General features: G+C 41.8%; 2 protein-coding genes across 9 annotated transcripts in view; one reads left to right on the top strand and one right to left on the bottom strand.

The window, feature by feature from the left end:
- The window catches only part of LOC5564970 (probable G-protein coupled receptor CG31760), a 267,572-nt gene that overhangs the window by 193,917 nt on the left and 52,269 nt on the right, over positions 1-21,386 (bottom strand). The window lies entirely within an intron of this gene.
- On the top strand, positions 2,115-4,054 carry LOC5564993. The gene is made up of 3 exons (XM_001649293.3): positions 2,115-2,286; positions 3,633-3,725; positions 3,815-4,054. Exons 1-3 carry the CDS (start codon positions 2,206-2,208, stop codon positions 3,896-3,898), a joined length of 258 nt encoding a protein of 85 aa, XP_001649343.2. The 5' UTR covers positions 2,115-2,205; the 3' UTR covers positions 3,899-4,054.

Raw genomic sequence — 21,386 nt, 5'->3', positions numbered from 1 at the left:
CTGGAAAGCCGGACACTTAAGCATCGGATTAACTTCAAGCACCATTTTTATGATTGATGATATATATTTTCATAAAGAACTGTGATTTATTACGAAGTTATATGTTTATTTTTTCGTTTAAATATACAAAAATAAGGTCTGTCTCTTGCTTCGAAATCAGGACACTTTTAATATGTTGCTTCAAATTTCGGACACTTTTGTTTCGAATTCCAGACACTTCTTTAATTATTCAATACTATTGGTCCCGGCAAACTTCGTCTTGCCATCAAGTAGGTTTTTGGAAGATGTCAATGATACCTCCCATACAAAATGGCATATTAGTACTCTCCCGTTTTACTAAATTTCCCGAAAACTTCTCTAAACTTTTTCGTCGCACGAACACATCGGAATTGAAGGGTTCCAACAACATGAAAGAATTGTGTAAATCGGTTGTCCCGTTCTCAAGCCATTTCGTGACATACAAACAGCACTCCATTTTTATTTTTATAGATTTGCGTATTTTGTGTCAAGTTGAACACATCAACTAATTTAAATTTAATGATTATGAACAGTTTTCTATACTTAATCACGAAAGTCTTGAGTCGTGAAAACGCTAGAGCTGCCAGAAAGGTACATCAAGTTTTGGCAAAATTGCTTCACTCACCTCATGCTAGCGCCTGGAATCATAATGCACCATCTATGATTTGGTTCAGGATAATGCTCTTAATTTAACTCTCTAGAAGTATTTTTTTACCTCTATAATGTTCTTAAATAACTGTTCATTAGGGATGGTACACAAATTATGTCATACTAAATTTTAACGTTTTTGACCCCCTCCTCTCCCTTTGTCGCGTTTTTAGTATGAGTCCTCCGCTGCCTACTGCGATACATTAACATCTACAACATACAATTTACATTAAAGAATAGTTTTGTGCAAAAGTATTGTGGGAATATTTGAATTTATATTATTAAAAATGTTAAAAACAATCATAGTTACCGGCTTTCGAAGTGTCCGGCAATTCGAATCAAAACGGTATAGACAGGCTTGACAGAAACTAGTTGGCGATGCAAAAATGAGGCGATTTAGAAGTTTTTCTGAGGCGTGAAGATTAAAAATCACAACACGAATCCTCAAACGATTCGTGTGAGAGTTCATCAAAATGCGTGGATTATTTCTGGTACTCTTTCTCTCTTGCTTGCCTTACTCACACTTTAAATAAACTAGCGCAGTTGCGATGACACTCTTTTTTGATAAAATTTTCCTCCGTTGTGTTTCCTCGCTCAATATTCCTCCTCGATATTCAAATGCAAAAATGGTAAATTGGCCAAATAAGCTCTCAGTGAATAACCGTCGTAGTGTATATACGAGTACTAGCAGAGGAAAGGGCTCTGTCCCAGTTAGGGCGTAATGCCAGATGAAAGACAAATATTTAAATATCAATACAAAATCCTAAAAATACAAAATAGTCTAACTATTGAAAGCAATTCAAATATTATTTTTATCATGGACAGTGAATCTGCAAGCCAATGCATGACACTTTTTTTTGTATTGTAGCTATCGCAGGTGATTCTCGATAGAAAATAACTCACCGAAGCCAATTTCTTCGCTCATGGTCACCAAGAAAGCAATTGACATAACCATAATACATTTCCATGAATAAACGCAGACGACGATCAACGACGTGGGGGCTTCCCCGTATCTGAACGACTCTCGCTGCTGCCTTGAATGCTATTGGATGTGCTCAATGCTGGTATCTTTTCGTTCTGCAAACGACACCTGGGTGCGTCGTCGTCATGCTTCGTGATAATAACCATCTCGAATGTCTCTACCAGCAACGGGGGAATCACATGCGATTAAGAAATGATCTGCGTTACGGAAAGCGACTTTAATAGGATGCTCCTTTGATCGTATCAAGATGTAAGATGAATAATCAAATTAGACTTCAATCGCTTAACAGGAATTGAGAAGGAACGAAACACTTCAAAGTAACCTCTTTCAACTGAACAAATGGGTTGATATCATTGCAAAACAACACTCATTGGTCAAACAAGTGTAGTTAATATCTACTCACAAAGTGTGCCCTTTCATCGATAAGAAGAATGAGCAACAAAAGGGAATATAAGCTCAACTCGGTGGATGCGACGATACAGTTGCCTTTACCTTGCCTACAGAGTAAGACGAAGTGTCAGTTAGAGATCAAAAATTTCAAGGAAAATTTAGAAGCAATGAAGCAGCAAACAGTGTGTATTTTGCTGGCACTTGTTCTAGTATCAGCTGCCTATACCGATGCTTTGGTGTTTGTTTATGTAAGTGCTTAAAAAATAATCGAAATGGCTTGGAACCTCAAAATATTTGGAATAATCTCTGTGTCTCAAGTTTATAGTACTTTTAACCTAGTGAAGCGGTTTTGAATTAGCATCTCTTAATTTTTTACATGTTTTATGTTCCTTTTATACTTATTAATTTGGTTAACCTAATTTGTTCAACTTGTACTTGACTTATTTTTTATTGCTATGAAAAAGTATGAAGACCTGATAAGTTGAGTTATTATAACTTGATAGGATATTCCATTTGATATTTCTTGAAAAAAATATTGAGAGTAATATTCTGTGAAAATTACAAAGCTTGGTTTGATATTGAATACTATAGCAATAAGAATAGGAGCCCAGATAGCCGTAGCGGTAAACACAAGGCTATTCAGCATGAACATGCCGAGGGTCGTGGGTTCGAATCCCGCTGGTCAAGGATCTTTTCGTAAAAGAAATTTTCTCGATTCCCAGGGCATAGAGTATCTTCGTACCTGCCACACGATATACACATAAAAATGGTCAATCGGCAAAGAAAGCTCTCAGTTAATAACTGTGGAAGTGCTCATAAGAACACTAATCTGAGAAGCAGGCTTTGTACCAGTTGGGACGTAACGCCAGAAATAAGAAGAAGAAGCAATAAGAATGTTTGTTATATAATTTGTTTTTGTACATTTACTTAATAATTTATTGAGTTCATGAAAATGATTAATAGTGTTTTTATGCATTCAGTTACTTTAGTTTGTTGTTGTGCAGGGGTTATTGATAGGATTTTTTTGTCATTTTATTATTTTTTTTCTCATATTACCCTATGAAGAGCATACTAATGTTGGTGTTAATTTTGATACCGCGATATGGTTTTAATCTGCCATGGTTTTCAGTTCGGGTTGTCGTGTATTTATACTTTCAAAATCAATTGTTTGGGATAATCTATGCAATCTATGTTGCAAAAAGATTCATTCGCTTGCTGTGAATAATTCGGGTGAAATTTCATAGAAAAAAAAATAAAATTTAATGTACTATAGGTAGGAGTATCTTCTGCATGGCTCTAATTCTTGGTATTTAGTAGCGTAATAGTATAAAACGATTTAAAACATAAATATTCTGCTCCTTTGCAATACTGAAAGCTACAAATTACCTTGAATCCGCATATAACTTTTATCTCCAGCGAAATACGCCTAATGGTCCACAAAAGTTACCAACCAGTTACTAAAAAATGATCAAGTTGAATCACGTTGTCTCCATTAGTAATTATTCTCTTCTATAATTATCAAACATCCTTGGTGCGATCCAATCCTTGCTACCACATTGTGGACTCCTCCATGACACCACCCCAATTTGTGCAGGCCAAAACCTGTTCCTCTTGCAAGGCATATGGAGCCCGGTATTGCGGCTATGGCTCCCTTAACTCCAAAGGCTACGTTTCCTGTGACGGAGCGGTAAGTTGTATCTTGGCTGCGTGGTCTCATACATGACGTGTATTACTAATGCCCATCCCCTCCTTCTTCTGATGGTTAATTTTTTACAGACGTCAATAAGAAGCTGCAGTGACTGTCAGAAGCGGTTCGGAAGATGCCGTGAAGGTGCCATCACCGAATGCTACATCGGATGAGATGTCTGGCGGCTGAGAAGAAACGGTCCGACGATATTTGCTGGAAGCTATGATCTATCGAATCAGTCTGGGTTATGATTGGAATTTTCCCGGGCATGTGTGTCATTGATTGATATTGAAGAAGAATAAATTGGAGAGCTCTCCAGTAAAAGTTAATCGCTGGATTGGTTTCATTTCGAAGCCGAAGTCATTGAAGAGTGATATTGAATCGAAATTCGTTGACTCGGGTGATGTTGTAACTTTTACTTTTATATTTTTCAAGTGTAGCTGAATGTCTTCATTTTTATTTTGCTAAAATATGTTGATTTTATGATGTGCTGGTCCTACCACTGCACATTGGTCCACGGAACGAAATTAAGTGGAATAAATTAATAACTTGAAAAATATAAGAGATAGCGTTTTCGTGTTTTCACAGAAAAAAATATTTAAATTTCAATGTAGCGTAAATAAAAGAGTATAGTAAAAGTAAATCAAATCCATCTATTGTTACAGCATCCCGTTTAATTTTCAACTAAAAATGCTTGAATGTTTCATAATCGTGTAAATTTAAAGTATATTCGTTTGAAAAATCAGCAATTTGTCGTTGACATTTCAGTTTATTTTGATGCTCCAAATATGTGCATGAAAATAAACTGAAATTTACAACATATTTTTAGCTGTGTTCTGAACATTTGTTGGCCTGGTCAAGGCGCGTTATATGCAAAAGTATCCTAAACGCCAAATTTCATAGCTCTCGAAATTTGCTCCCAAACTTTTTTCATTTCAAAAGATAGCACAATTAAATATTCTACAACGTTGTAGAGTATTGAAAATATGAAAATTTTCTAGTACATCATTATTTTCTACATCTAATAGTTTGGGAGATAAAGGTCGCTTTAGAATTTTATGGTCAAAACTCGTTTTTCCTAAATACTAAGGAAAATATCCATTTTCCAGAAAATATCTAGTCTCCTGGACAAAGTAGAGTCTTAGATATGAGTAGAGTACAGGTTTTCTCTGAAGACATCATGCCTCTAAAATTTTCCTATCAAAAGATATAAGCGTTTTAGTTTTTTTCATAAAATGTCGAAAGTTAAATCAAAAACTTTTCCCGCTACTCTAATAAGCATATCTTAAAGTGTATTTTAAGAAACTTTGGCGAAGGATGTTTTTGGTTTTCTCTAATAAATGTGTTTTGAATTTTTTTCTTCATTTAACTTAGAAAACAGATTTTTTCAACTTCTTGAGATTCTAATTCAATTACAGTCGAATATTTGATAATGCATTCGTAAAGAAAAACTTAATGAATATAAACAAGATATTCCAATAAATTCCTATATATATGTTTATATAAGTGTTTTTCGAATTTAAATATATTCGGCTACGTTAAAATAAAGCTTTGATCTAGATCTCAAAAACATGCCACCGATATCATCACAAGGACCTTTTCCATGTGAGGTTGGGAAAAAGTGCCATTCTGCTTTAATTTTAAAATCATTTTCATGGTTGCATACAGTTTTGAAATTTGACTTTAAGCGAATGGCTATTAGGAAGCTAGCAGAAATTAATAACGCCAAACCATTTTTCGACTGGGCTGTGTCGCAAAAGGTGAAAGACCAATTTAAAAAAGATTGGGAATTTATCTATGCAACTGAAAATGACCATTCAGAGGCTGTAAAATTTCATCAAGAAAGATTTTCTAACCTTGTTCCAATTCCTGGAACAAAAAAATATCATTCATTTATACCAAAAGACGAACGAAGCATTTTTGTTAGTGAATTCTCAGATGCACATGAAAACCAAGAAAATACAGCATGCTTTGCTCTTAATAATACAAAGAAACGAAAATCTGCTGGTGTTAGCAACCAAAGACAATCTTCCCGATTGAAAAAATAGATAGTTCTAGGATGAAAATGTAAGTTATATACTGAATAATTGAATAAATAAAATAAAAAAAAATCTTATTTGTTTCATAGAAAAGAAAGAATCCCTGTTCCCGCGGACATGATCCGGTAGGGAATAATTAATACGAAGAGAGATACGTTCGAATTCACGGTTTATTTCAGACTGATTTGATACATAGTATTTCGCCCTATATATAGTCCTTCACCCTATTGTACTTGCATAGAATATTCTCGATGTGCATTGTTTTATACAGTAATGAGCTGTGTCTAAACTGTTATACAATTGACGGATTGAATATTCTCGAACTGTCAGACAATGACACAATGCAAGATAGATAAACAATAACAATGCAAATTCAATGTTTGGACCTGGAATGATCTCGATGGTAAGTAGAAAGGTAATTGGATAATAATTATATCTCTAACCTTTTCTGTTTGTTTAGGTATGAATAATATTGAACGGTATGCTTTACAGGTAAGTAAAGTGTTTAGCAGAATAGTGCGGATGTGGAGAGTGCGATTTGGGGCCTCAGCATGAGGTATGTTCGTCTGCCGGCGCGGTGTAATGAAAACATCCTGGCGGCTTGCTGATGGCCTCAACAATCCCTTTTCAGTGTACTGAAAAATTGAGGCAGAAACAGTTTTTTTCAGTTTTTCTTAGCGGTGTAATTTTTTATGAAAAATATCGTCCATTCCGACTTATACTTCATTAAAACCAATCCCATATCTTTTTTCAGATGTTTTAGAAAATTTGCAATTGCTTTGATAAAAAATCCGATGCTTCGATTGAAATATGGGTTTTCAAGTTTTCGGCTCAATCATTGACCCTGTATAAATAGAGGAATTGAATTATGCACACTGAAGAAGATTATGGCCAATCCCGGCCGAACATCTAGTTGATTTTTTGTATATATCACTGTGGATACGTTTTTGTCTCAAGCACCAAAATACCACTAGGCGGCATCCACAAATTACGTAATGCTCTAGGGGGAGGGGGGAGTAGGGTCAAGCGTTATGGCTCATGCACAAATTTGAAATTTTTCATACAAAAAGCGTTACGGAGGGGGAGGAGGTGTCCTAAATTTTCAATTTGAGCGTTACGTAATAAATGGACGCTGCCCTATTTACATAAATAAGGGTTGCTAAATCCATTGCCGTTTTCAAAAATATCATAGCACATCTAGTTTTTGAGATATTGTCTGTTAAAAATGCAAAATTTGACTATTTCAGCCATCTTGCATGCATGTTTTCCAGCTTGTATGGCAATTTATTCACTTAATTTGTCACAGAGTTCATAATACTTTCGATGCTCAAAAGTTATTTATTTATGGTTTCGAAAAGTATTGTATTGTGTCATATAAGAGAAACGAAGAATTTTGTATGGAGACTGCAAGAATGTTGGAAAAATCGATTAAATCCAAATTTAGTCGTTCAATTTCAATCAAATTATATCTGAAATGAAAGTTCAAGTCATCTATTGCACGCTTGGTGGATTCGATCACAGAAAAGTTTGATAAATCTTACTGTTCGATAGCATCAAAAAACAGTAGACGTGAATTTCCGTTTCACCGTATAAAACTGTTGTTCTTTCGTGGGTCTATTTGTGGATCAAACAGGCTGTTCCCTTTGCACTAGAAATTTCTTCTTTTGCCACATATAATGTTCAACTGGTGAACTTCAACACATTAGTTATTGGAACGACGAAGATAGGTGCATATTTATTCTTAAACTACCGAAATTCTTAATTTATTAAATTGGAACTTAAACTACTGACTACACAAAACACAACAAATAACGTATCGCTAGGACAGTCCGAGTAAAGGTTACGCTCCCGATGATGATGGAGGATAGATCAACACTGCCTCGGACAGAGTGTATGATCGAAGCCAACAGTGTAGCTATAGCATGCAATGATCCCTCTCTCATCTATGCTGGTCATAGTTGACGTAGATGTGGTTGATATATATTGCGAATATCGTCTCACACAGGCAGATCAGTCCCATCCATGTGTTAACTGACCGCTCGCCAATTGATGGAGCGCGATGAGTGCCCACGTTGGTAGTAGACATTCGATCCAACCATAGATAAACGGATCTGATATCCAACATCCTGCCCTCCGCAGAAATAACTATTTCTGAACCTCGACGACTGCTGAAGAACGCCTCGACGAGTGGTGACGAAGAACTCGTAGATGATGAACATGCAAAGAACGAATCAAACGGTAGGCCTTTCCTACAGAGTAAGAAGAAATGGACAGGTCCTCACCTGGACCCTCTGGATAGAGAGCCTTGTACGATTAACATTCGCCAACTTCGTCCAAACCTTCCTGGAGTCTTTCGGTAGCAATCCGTTGGTTGTTGCAGTCCTCGACAGTGTTGATTAGGTTCAGGACATGCAAAAAATAAGACCCGGAAGCCTGATTCGAATTGGTGGTTTAACTTGGAAAGGTCCTTACCTGGACCCTTCGCTTTAAGGGCCTTGAATTCCATGTATATACGCTGTTGATCGGCACGCTGAAGTCGATGGTGCCAAGTTCATCAGGAGGAAAAACGTTTAGCCAGACTGCGAAGGCGATTCGTTTATGGGGGATGATTGATTATCATTCGACGGTGGAACCGGTAAGACACAAATTTTGGCTACCGGGCGAGTGAGCAGACCAGAGCCGGTCTGTAGCGTTACGACGCGGACGACGCCGTCTCGTCCGGGATGGAGTTTGTGGATTCGAGCGATGGGCCAACGCATTGGCGCTTGATTTTCGTCTACGATGACAACTACTTGATCTTCCTTCAGCTCTACTGGTGGTTTGATCCATTTGCTGCGGGGTTGCAGCGCTTGCAAATATTCAACGTGCCAGCGTTTCCAGACATCCTGAAGCATCTTCTGGATCTGCTGCCATTGATGGAGACGGTTCATCGGAATCGAGTCGTAGTCAACGTCTGGAACGGACTGTAGCGAGGTTCCAACGAGAAAGTGACCCGGCGTGAGGGCCTGGAGATCTGACGGATCGTCGGAACTCTTCGGCGCTCAACAGCTTTCGCAGCTCATTGGCGGCACCGACGAAGTTTTTGCCGTTGTCGGTGTAGACTTCTGCGCACAAACCACGACGAGAAACGAAACGACGAAAGGCTTGGAGAAACTTGGCCGTGCTGAGGTCCACTACAAGCTCTAAGTGAACAGCCTTTGTGCTGAAGCATACAAATACCGAAACGTAGGCCTTTGGTGGTGCGTCTCTACGATGGCGTGGCTTGAGGTAGATCGGACCCCAAAAGTCGATCCCCACTATGCAGAATGGTCGTGAAGCGGTGACTCGTTGTGATGGAAGTTCGGCCATGAACTGTTCGATTGCTTTTGGCTTTGCCCGGAAACACGTGACGCAGTTGTGAACAATCCGCCGAGTAGTATTTCTACCACCCAAGATCCAAAATCGCAGCCGGAGAGTGTTGGTGAGGAGCTGCACTGCTGCGTGAAGAAGACGTTCATGCTGACTCCGAACAAGAAGTTCAGTGAACGGGTGTGAACCTGGCAGCAGGATCTGATGACGGGAATCAAAAGGTTGTGCCGAACGATCGAGACGTCCTCCGATGCGGAGAACATCGTCCGAGTCAACGATTGGATGGAACCATCGAAGTCGAGAGTGTGATGAGATAGTTTGTTTTCCTCTGACAGCCTTCAATTCCGCCGCAAAGCTGTCCTTCTGTACCAAACGAACAAGAGTTAGTTCAGCGCTGAGAATCTCGGCGGAGGACAGTGGTGAGGAACCGACTCGCTCGGCTTTTGGTAGACGCAGATTATTAAAGTATCGTCTCCAGTAGGCAGTAATTCGAAGCATATGCTGATAGTTGGAAAATCGACCGACGTACTCTTCAACGAATGTTGGAGATGGTGACGCTGCAGCGAATGAAGTTTTCCTTGCTTCCTTTGCTACTTCTTGGTCAATAGCTTCGTTCACTTGAATTGGCCACGATTGCCTTTCGTGTCGAAGCCATGAAGGGCCCTGCCACCACTGTTGACACTGAAGAAGGTCCGCCGCTGGTAGTCCTCTCGAGATTATATCAGCGGGATTTTCGCGACCAGCGATGTGATTCCATTTGCTGTTCTCCGTAATTTGCTGGATTTTCGAGACGCGATTGCCGACGAACGTGGACCATGTCGAAGGTGTAGCCTTGAGCCAACTCAAAACGATTGTTGAATCAACCCAGAAGTACGCCTTGGAGGTAATACGCAGTGCAGTGGACACCTTACGGTAGAGTTCAGCGGCTAACAGTGCACCACTAAGTTCCAAGCGGGGAATACTTTGTTGTTTGAGCGGTGCGACTTTTGATCGAGACGTCAGGAGCGCGACCTTTACCGTCCCGAGGGCGTTCGACGATCGAATATACGCACACGTTCCGTAAGCGACTAAAGATGCATCCGAAAAGAAGTGGAGCTCAGCAGCAGTTGAATCTTGAAGCAAAATAAACCTATTGATGCGCAATTCATTCAAACGAGGTAGTTCGGAGCAGTATTCGATCCAGCGGCGTTTCATGTGGTCTGGTAGCTCTGTATCCCAGTCGTACGGCTTGTTATTTTCGTCCTTCAGACTCCACAGCGCTTGCATGAAGACCTTGGCGACAACTACAACAGGGCCTACCAAACCGAGTGGGTCGAACAACTTGGCGATAGTGGACAAGGAACTTCGCTTCGTAACTACAGTGTCAACGTCGATGGAGACTTCGGGAACAACGTACTTCAACTGATCTGAGGCAGGCTCCCAATGCAATCCCAGGGTTTTGATGGACTGATCCTTGACAAAGTCCACCGACGGCTCCAACGCTCGGTTAGCGGGAGGAATGCCTTCAAGCACTGCTGGACAGTTGCTCGCCCATTTCCGGATTTGCATACCGGCAGAGTTTAACATGGCGTCCATCTGTTCATGGAGTTCAATAGCGTCAGCGACAGTGCTTGCCCCTGAGAAAAAGTCGTCGACATAAAAATCCTCACTGGCTGCCTGAGCTGCGACTGGAAAGTTTGCGCCTTCGTCGAGTTTAATCTGCTTCAGTACTCTGGTAGCTAAATACGGAGCTGAAGCAGTACCGTAGGTTACAGTCTTCAGCCTGAAGACTTGAATCGGGTCTGCTAGTGCTCGACGCCAAAAGATTAAGTGGAATTGACTATCTTCGGGAGATAGCAAAATTTGTCGATACATTTTGGCAATGTCAGCAATAAGCATGATCAGATGCAGGCGGGACCGCATCGTAATAGATCTCAAATCCTCCTGAACGATCGGCCCAACTAGCATAGCATCGTTTAAAGAAAATCCACTGGCGCTCTTACACGAGGCATCGAAAACGACGCGGACCTTAGTGGTTGTGCTCTCCTCGCGAATCACTGGGTGGTGGGGAAAGAAGTAGGCACATTCAGATGCTGCCTCCGAGTTGTCAATCCGCTCCATATGGCCTAGCTTCTCGTATTCGTCCATAAACTTTGTATACTCCTCGGCCAGCTGCTGATCTCGTCCCAGCCGATTCTCAATCAAGCGAAAGCGATGAAGTGCAGTGCGTCTATTGTTCCCCACCTTCTTTAAAACGTCTTCCTTGAATGGTACGCGCACTATGTACCGACCGTCTTCACCACGAATAACAGTTTTAGAGAAGAACTCTTCACAGTAGGCTTCGGCTGTAGATTGTACGACTGTCGAATCGTCCTCGATCGCCCAAAAACGCTCCATGTTGCGTTGTAACTCGGCAGTGGTTGCGACGTTGCAGACTACGGCTGATTTTGTTTTTCTGTCCGATGTTTTGCCGCTAATTACCCAACCGAAGACGGAATTAACAAGGCAAGGGAGCGACTCGCCCAACGGAATGCGCCCCGCAACACTGAACAAATCAAAAAATACTTCCGCTCCCAGTACAACATCTATGGCCCCAGATTGGTAAAATGATGGATCAGCTAATTGGATTCCAGTCGGAAGAGACCAGCTCGACGCATCGACGGAGACTGATGGCAAATCAACGGTGACCTTGGGTAGAACGTAAACTTCGATTGTGGTGCTATAATCAGAGATTCTGGATTTGATAATTGACTCAAACTTGCAGCGGACATTGGTGGCCGCTTCACCAATTCCTGCGATTGGCAAATTAACTAGGGTTCGACGAACATGCATTTGTTGTGCCACTCGCTCCGTTGCGAAGCAACATTCGCTGCCTGAGTCCAGCAAGGCACGTACTGGATGCTCCTTCCCACTGCTATCCACCATGATGACGATCGCTGTAGCCAACAGGACCTTCGTTCGGGAATTGTCCAGAGACGTGCAGCTGGTGATGCCTGTATGTGCTGCGGGGGTGGAGGAAAACGTTGTTTCGTTGTTGCTGGATGGCTGGCTTGACTGGGCAATGGATGCTGATTGACTGCTGCCCTCCGATTTTGAGCCGTAGCACAAGAGTGTGTGATGTCGTCCTCTGCACTTGCGACAACTGCTTTCTGATGGGCACTCCTTGGCCATGTGTCCCCGCCGCAAACAGTTTCGGCAAAGTCTGTTTCGCCTAACTTGTTGCTCCTTCTCATCGACCGTCATTTTTGAAAATTCACCGCACGCGTAGAGAGGATGCTTGCCGGGACATGCCGAACACTGCCACGATCCCTGTTGAGTAGCGCCAATGTTGGCAGCTCGGGCTGAGTTGAACCTTTTCGCTGGCGCTGACATCTCCACCGACTTTCCGCTAACCGTTTCCAACACGTTCACTCGTCGCTGAAGAAACTCAATCAACTGCTGGAACTTGTTCACGTCGTTTGCTTCCGCGTATTCTTCCCAATCGCGTCTTGTCACAGAATCTAGCCGCGAACTGAGCAGGTGAATCAGTAAAACGTCCCAATGCTCCGTGTGTTCCCCTAATTGCTTTAACACCTTTACATTAGCCTGGAATTTTTCAATGAGGCTGTGCAATTCCACGGCCGTCTCTCGCTTCAGGCAGGGGAACTTGAAAAGAGATTGGACGAAGGTACGTTTCAAGCGCCGATCATTTTGATAGTGGCTTATCAGCAAATTCCAAGCGACGGGGTACTGCTCGTTGCTTATTGGGATAGTTTGGATTAATTTAAGTGCTTCTCCAGCCAATGAAGAACGCAAGTAGTAAAATTTTTGTATCGTCGACAAAGAGGTCGAAGTGTGCACGAGTGATACAAATAAATCGTGGAAATTAAGCCAACTTTCAAAATTTCCATCAAAAAACGGGTATTTTAATATCTGGCAGCTTAATGTGGGCAACTTGATTCGTCTCAGAGGTTCGGGCCACTGGTGCCGGCTCAGTTTGATGCAGTTGTAGTAACGTACCTTTGGCTATGTAGTTAAGCTTTTCTACCTCTGTTCGCTCCTTCAAGAATGCGTCTAGAACTTCGTCAGCTTCCTCCAACGTCTCCAGCTCACCTTGTACGGAGTTAAATTCGGTCCACAAGTCCATCAGATTCTCCAGACGAACGGGCACCTCGCGCTTATCTCTATCGGCTTGATAATTGTTGACGAAGGTTCTAATCCCCGACAAAGATGTGAGGATACTGCGTTTGCGATTCTTCAAACCGCGGAATCTCCTCTCAGCAGCAGACATGTTGACGATTGATGGCAGGATCTACAACCAAAAAACCGCGTAGACCGCGCAAACACGGGTGAATTTGATTGAAACCCTAATTACCTGGTATCAGGCAATGTATTGCCTTGTAAAATATTCAAATCGGCTGCTCGCATGGGTTGAAATTTCCAATCCCTGACGACGGACAAATGATGATATCGTTCAGTTGATTGTGATGACGGTATCGCTCTGTTCATTCACATTGCGATGATGGCTGTTTGATGAGGTCAACGACCAGCCTCGGGGTCATCGACCGATCCTTAGTGGAATGGTTGACTCGATATGACGCAAAATACGGATCAGCGCTCTGCAACCAGCTTTGCGAACGCCTCAAATTGCCACCGTTGACCATCAATAACGGCGGTTAAGCAGTAATCAGTGTTCAGCATGCAAAAAAAGACCACGGTAGAACATTTCTCAACGGTTTACAGTGATAGGAATTGCACTCACCTATGTGAGGCATGAAAATGCCTTGTAGTATTTCAATAAACAACAGTGATGTAATGGCGCGCTCGCCATGCAACTCATTAGAATAGGCGCGTAGTGCTATTCTTCTGCACAATAACCTCCAGGATTGACTAGTCTGAGCGGATTCCTTTCGACGCTCATCCGGCTCGAAGGACCATGTTCGATAGCATCAAAAAACAGTAGACGTGAATTTCCGTTTCACCGTATAAAACTGTTGTTCTTTCGTGGGTCTATTTGTGGATCAAACAGGCTGTTCCCTTTGCACTAGAAATTTCTTCTTTTGCCACATATAATGTTCAACTGGTGAACTTCAACACATTAGTTATTGGAACGACGAAGATAGGTGCATATTTATTCTTAAACTACCGAAATTCTTAATTTATTAAATTGGAACTTAAACTACTGACTACACAAAACACAACAAATAACGTATCGCTAGGACAGCCCGAGTAAAGGTTACGCTTCCGACATCGTATCGCTGTAGGAGGTTTGCTGGAAAGGGTCGACGGTACATACGTATAGGGATGGTTATACCATCTACCAGAGCTGCGGCAACAGACTTGAGCTAGGCACAGCTTTTATCGTGATGGGCGAAATGAAGAGGCCCGTGATTGGGTGGTGGCCAATCGACAACAGAATGTGCAAGTTGAGGATCAAAGGCCGTTTCTTTAATATCAGCATAATCAACGTGCCTCACCTAGCAAGTGACGATGACGATAAGGACGCTTTATACGCGCAGCTGGAACGTGAATACAACGGCTGGCCAAGCCATGATGTCAAAATAGTTATCGGAGATCTCAACGCTCAGGTTGGCCAGGATGAGGAATTTAGACCGATTATTGGGAGTGCTCACCAGCTTATGAACGAAAACGGCCTTAGACTGCTGGATTTCGCCGCCTCCAAAAACATGGCCATACGTAATACCTCCTTCCAGCACAGCCTCCCGTATCGGTACACCTGGAGATCACCCCAATAAAATGAATCGCAAATCGACCACGTTTTGATTGATGGAAGACACTTTTTGGACCTTATCGACGTCAGAACCTATCGCGGCGCAAACATCGATTCGGACCACTACCTAGTGATGGTTAAAATGCGCCAACGACTCTCCGTTGTGAACAACATTCGGTACCGACGCCCGCCACGGTACAATCTGGAACGACTCAAGCTACCCGATGTCGCAACTGATTACGCACAAAGCCTTGAATCCGCGTTGCCGGAAGAGGGAGAGCTCACCTAAGTCCCTCTTGAGGACTGCTGGAATAGTCTCAAAGCAGTCATTAACAACGCAGCGGAACGTGCCATTGGGTTCGTGGGAGGATATCGAAGGAACGGTTGGTTCGACTAGGACTGTCAGAAGGCTTTGTGCCGCGAGCCGAAATGTGCCGGGATAAGGATGGAGGTATCTTGACGACGAACGTGAGGTGATTGAAAGGTCAAAGCAGCACTACGATGAACACCTAAACGGCGCAGAGGAGGAAGATCAAGACAGCAGGAGGAATGGCTTCATCAGTACGGCGGATGAGGGGGACGTGCCAAGTCCCACAATAGGTGAAGTTAAGGATGCTATCAAACAGCTTAAGAACAACAAAGCAGCTGGAAAGGATGATATTGGAGCGGAACTTAATGGGTCCGGACAGGATGGCCACTTGTCTGCACCGATTGATAGCCAGGATCTGGGATACAGAACAGCTACCGGCGGAGTGGAAGGAGGGAATAATATACCCAATATACAAAAAGGGTGACAGGTTAGAATGTGAGAACTATCGAGCGATCACCATTTTTAACGCAGCCTATAAAGTACTTTCCCAGATCATATTCCGTCGTCTATCGCCACTGGCAAGCAGATTTGTGGGAAGTTATCAAGCCGGTTTTGTGGACGGGTGATCGACGACAGACCAAATCTTTATGTTGCGGCAGATCTTCCAAAAATGTCGCGAATATCAAGTCCCTACGCACCACCTATTCATCGATTTCAAAGCGGCTTATGATACCATCGACTACGAAGAGCTATGGAAAATTATGGACGAGAATGGTTTTCCCGGGAAACTGACTAGACTGATCGAAGCAACGATGGATAGTGTACAGTGCTGTGTGAAGATATCCGGTGCATTATCGGACCCGTTTGAAACACGCAAAGGACTTCGACAAGGCAATGGTCTTTCCTGCCTCCTGTTCAATATTGCGCTAGAAGGTGTTATGAAACGGGCGGGCTGCAACCTGCGGGGCACGATCTTCAATAAATCCAGCCAGTTCATCTGTTTTGCTAACGACGTGGACATTGTCGGAAGAACGTTCCAGGAGGTTTTAAACAGTATACCAGGCTGAAACGTGAAGCAGATCAGGTTGGATTGAAGGTAAATACGTCGAAGGCGAAATGTCTGCTGGCTGGAGGAACCGAGCGCAATAGAGCTCGCATTGGCAGACGCGTGATGATCGACGGGAATGAGTTCGAGTTAGTGGACGAATTTGTCTACCTCGGATCATTGATAACGTCGGATAACAACTGCTGCAGAGAAATTCGAAGACGTATCATTGCCGGAAGTCGTGCTTACTATGGACTCCTCAAGACCTTGCGGTCTGGTAAACTTCACTTCCGTACTAAGTGTACCATGTACAAGACCCTGATAAGACCGGTAGTCCTCTACGAGCATGAGACGTGGACAATACTCGAAGAGGACCTGCAAGCGCTGGGAGTTTTTGAACGATGTGTGCTTAGGACAATCTTCGACGGAGTATGTGAGAACGGCGTATGGAGGAGAAGAATGAACCACGAACTTGCGCAACTCTACGGTGAACCCAGTATCCAGAAAGTCGCCAAAGCTGGAAGGGTACGATGGGCGGGACACGTTGTGAGAATGCCGGACAACAATCCCGCAAACATGGTCTTCACCTCAAATCCGGTCGGTACAAGACGAAGGGGTGCACAACGAGCTAGGTGGTTTGACCAAGTGGAGCAGAATCTTGGAAGTGTGGGGCGATCGAGAAATTGGAGGATAGCAGCCATGGACCGAGTTAGTTGGCGTAACATTGTGGCGCAGGTCATGTCTTGAAGGACGTAGAGCCAGCAAAAGTAAAGTAAGACACGCAAAAATGTCATATTTTGTTACGCTGTGATATTCACTGACTTCGGTCAATCACGGAATAGCAGCCATTGATATGGGTAGTCAGTCTAAACCAATATAAACTAATAACTTTTTTTTAAGTTTTCAATGAAGAAAATAATCTTAACTTATAATTATTTTTAAAAGTTCATAACAAAAAATAAATAAAAGTATAGGTTGAGGAACGGCAGAGATAGAGCTGAGCGAGTAATGGCGCTTCAGCCTAGGCTCTATAGCCAGGACACACGGAGGAAATACCGGTACCCCATCCCAGTAAGTGGACCACAAACAACAATGGAGTGCGCATCAACATTCTTAGCTTCGCCACTCCCAACCCTTTTGCTTATCTTTCAATATGGAACGGTTGGTATGGTTGTCCCCGTTTCTTCCTCCACAAAATTTGAAAATTTTTCGTTTGCCATGTTAATCATTCGTGAATATCCTGATCGCTGTTAATTTTCGAATTACCTTCAAACCCCAAGTCTGCACAGTGGGCCTGGTCATTTTAATATTTGTATCAAATCATTGATGTGCTACAAATATTAATGCTGACAAGAAAATACTGAAAGAAATTTCGGTATTTCCAGGATGCTTTTCAATTCTGGCTGATCAAGCACTTAGATTAGATTAGAAACGGCGGAGATGGAGCTATCTGAAGTTGATCTTTTTTTTATTGTAAAACGGCTTTGGTGCATTTTACCTGTCGGACGTTGTAAAATCCTAGGGATTTCTATTTCTATTTCTAGAAAGCTACTGTTATCTTCATTGATTGAAAAAAAAAAACATAAAAGCGATATATTTTTATTGAGCTACTATCGTTGAAAAATAGCATTATTCAAATTTTACGTCATGTTTCCTGGCGTCAAACGGTTTTATTTTGTTGTTATCTAGTTATAACATCCCATAAATATGTTTGGGATGAATTAGAACCTCTAACTAATCAGACGACGACAATATGACTTTAATGACCATCTGGTTAGTAACATCAACAAGTTTCTAGTGCACTTTTATTATTCTCCGGAGGCAAAAAGTAAAAGCTTTCCGTGACGATAAAGTTTTAAGGTCGTCGATAAAAAGCAGTTAGTCACGAAACATTCATCCAACATGATGATGGTGGAGTTGGTCCGAAGGGCACTCGCGGGGTGAAACAGTTCGTATTCTTGTGTTGTTCTACGCAATTTTTCCTTCATTACGATAAACACTTCGAAATTTCAGTTCCGTGTATGCCGGTTTCGTTCCAATGCTATTGATAACAAATTCTCCTTATTATTTGGATTATTAATCTTTTGGTTATTTTTCGGTTGATTCAAAGTTCCCATTGGATATATTATGTTTCATATTTTAAATCTTTAATCGAAACAAAAGCAATGTCGTCAAACCTGAAAAGTTTCATTTGGCACCATATTCCCCTGCTCAGCAATGCTAGCTTTTGTTCCAACGTGAAGGCGGAACGAGAAACCGGAAACGGCTTTTCCATGCCATGTTCCTTTTTTTCCGTAGCACTTTCCGGTCGGTCGAAGCCATCAGACTCGCTTTTTCGCTTTCCAAATAATCACTCATTATTATCGCTATCATTACCAGTATACGAGCAAAGGACGTCAGAGTTTGTGGTGGGACATTACAGGAGGTAATGGGGCGCAAAATTATATCCTTCGAACGACGGTATCTACTTTCGGTTCTACGTATGGAAGCCGAAAAAAAAACTCGTGAGTCATCTGTTGATACACAGCTGTTTGGCTTACATGTCAGATCCATGATGGAAAAGGATTGGCGTTAATTAAATCACATTCATTTAGCTTTTCCGAGCACGTCGGTCTAGTTTATCATAATCACACTCAATGATGTGTCAATGCTGTCCACTTGTGGATAGTTTTTGCCCGGCAGTATCAGGATAATCAATATTGTAGTTTTTGAATTACCATTGAAATATCGTGATATCATAACCAAATGGTTGGGGCCTTCCTTAGCATAGTGGTAACGTCTGCGACTACAAAACAAAGCCACACTGATTGTGTCTGGGTTTGATCCCGGTTGGTCCAAAATATTATCGTAATTTTTACTTCCTTGACTTCCCAGGACATAGAGTATAAACGTGTCTGCTATAAGATGCGAAAAAGGCATTTTGTCCAAGAAAACTTTCATTTAACCACTGTGGATATTCTCATTGAACACTAAGCTGAAAAGCAGGCTCTACCTGAGTAGAATTTTAATGTCAAGAAGAAAAAGAAGATGACCAAATGGTTCCATCGATTTTTGAACCCGGACTAGTGTCACATCCTTCGTCAATATGACAAATTCAACTTAGTCACAACTTTTGAGTTTCCCGTTGCCCACTGCTTATTTCACTGGTCTATGAATTTTTAATATGGTCCAACGTTTAATTACTTTACTGAACATCGGGTAGCATTTTCACCTACCGTCTGGATCAGCATTGGTGGAAGGAAACTTCCAATTATGTCCTCCGATCCGGATAATGCCATTCTGCTCGCATGAGTACTTGATAGAAAAGGTTCTCCCTATATTGTCGGTGCCCGTGAGATCTGCTTTCATAAATATGACCATTTTATTAGCCGAGTGGCGCTCATTTCCCATGGAAACCAAGTCTTCCCCAGACGATCGTTTTGGTGGAAGGTTCGTGCCATCGGTGGAGGATTAAGCGTTGGTTCTTTTTTTTTTTTTGTCAAAGCGAAAATAACTCAAGCGTTGGAATAATCCATCTAGTGGTCTCATTACGTTTTTCGTACGAAACAAGACTTAAAGTGATACGCGATTAGATTGGTTATACAGCATTTCAAACAATTTTTCCTTTTTCATAGAAGAACACTTATGATTTTTGTGAATTTGTTCGATTGCAAATAAGGTAAAAAGATATGATACGCTCCCCTTAGGAAAAACTGCTCTGTCACAGTAGCAAATGCATTACTTCTATAGTTCTTGATGCCAAGGTGTTATTTATTTAGTTGATCATCCTCTGTGGGGCCTTCCTTGTCTGGGTTTGATTCCCGGTCGGTTCAGGTTATTTTCGTAATGGAAATTTCCTTGACTTCCCTGACCATAGAGTATCATCGTACCTGCCACGAAAATGTCAATCAGCATAGCATACAGGGTGTCCGTAAATTATCCGAACAGCAAAATATGGGAAAAAAATTAAAAATTCAATGTCCATGTACCTTTTTAAAAACATCTATAGGTTAATACAACATACACCTTTAAACAACTTCGAAATTGTTGCTTCTTATTGAGATATGCAAATTTGAATTTTTCGTAGGCGTCTTTCCTGAGGGTCGCTAGTCATACTAGAGATGTTTTGTCCCTAAAATCTAAAAGAGATGAATCCAAATGTTCCATTATTATTTGAAGCAATCTACAGTTTAGTGGCTTCAAGTTAGACGGGAAATAGGGAATTATACGGTTCAAATCCAATGAGTTCTGTGGACATTTGAACAAACCATGCAAGCATACTGAATATATTCTGCTTGATGCCTTCAAAGTTTGAACGGATAATTTGCGGACACCCTGTAGACTGGCTGTACATGCCAATGGATTCTACTCCGTGATTGATCGGAACTGGTAAGAATTGCACTACGATCCAAATGAATAAGGAAGTTTTTGCTTACTCTCGAAGTGCAATTTAAGCAGATCTAATATTCTTGATCAATAACGGCGCCGCCCAAGTCCTTACAGTTAGTTGGGATGGGGAAGGAATGTTGGGGTGTAATGATTGTTGCTTCTAGAGACCGAATACCTCTGCATCTCCACAATCACAACGTGAAGGGTGTTTATTTGTGAGGGGGAAAAGATCTGGGAGTCACCTTTGATCTATGATGTGATCTATGGACAAGGGGGGGGGGTATTCCCCGAAAAGTGATGCAGTTCAAAAAGTGCAAAAATTGTCCTTAGTGACCGAGTGCTGAACTAAAAAGAACGATAATCAATCAAAAGAAGGATACATTTGATCGTTCACACATATTGTCAAAAATGCTTGGAATGCAAATAGTTATGACAATTGGTCGGGGTTCTGCTAAACCGCACCAAGTGCCAAAATCTTTATTCCGAGATATTTGACTTTAAAGTCTTTTTCTGTACTAGTTTATCGCGGATGGTAATTTTATTTTTTTCATCGCTCACATGCAATTAACAGTGTTCAATGAATCTGTGGAAAGTAATAATAGAGAAATACATTGTATCGGAGAAATTCATGATGTTACTCTATCGGCAATCGAGACACCGGAGCAATTCTCCGCAACCTCGAGTAGAACATCGCCCACAGCGGTACAAATAACATCAGCCCCGATCGAGAGTACAAACTACACCGCTCAAATCCCCCTTCATAAGAAGTCCACGACACTTACCACCGAAATAATCGATGACATCCCTTCGGAATATACTGCAGCGCAAATCAGCACTACCGACAACTCAAATATGACGTCTC

Source organism: Aedes aegypti, chromosome 2, assembly GCF_002204515.2.
Source record: "Aedes aegypti strain LVP_AGWG chromosome 2, AaegL5.0 Primary Assembly, whole genome shotgun sequence".
Classification (NCBI taxonomy): Eukaryota; Metazoa; Arthropoda; class Insecta; order Diptera; family Culicidae; genus Aedes; species Aedes aegypti.
The sequence above is the reverse complement of the archived record's forward strand: the minus strand, read 5'-3'. Positions and strand labels throughout refer to the sequence as shown.

What these genes read in the sequence shown, in the direction of transcription:
- LOC5564993 (XM_001649293.3), top strand. Translation starts at nt 2,206, where the DNA reads ATGAAGCAGCAAACAGTGTGTATTTTGCTGGCACTTGTTCTAGTATCA. An exon ending in ATGCTTTGGTGTTTGTTTAT is followed by an intron (nt 2,287 to 3,632) that starts GTAAGTGCTTAA and finishes CAATTTGTGCAG; the next exon opens with GCCAAAACCTGTTCCTCTTG. An exon ending in ACGTTTCCTGTGACGGAGCG is followed by an intron (nt 3,726 to 3,814) that starts GTAAGTTGTATC and finishes AATTTTTTACAG; the next exon opens with ACGTCAATAAGAAGCTGCAG.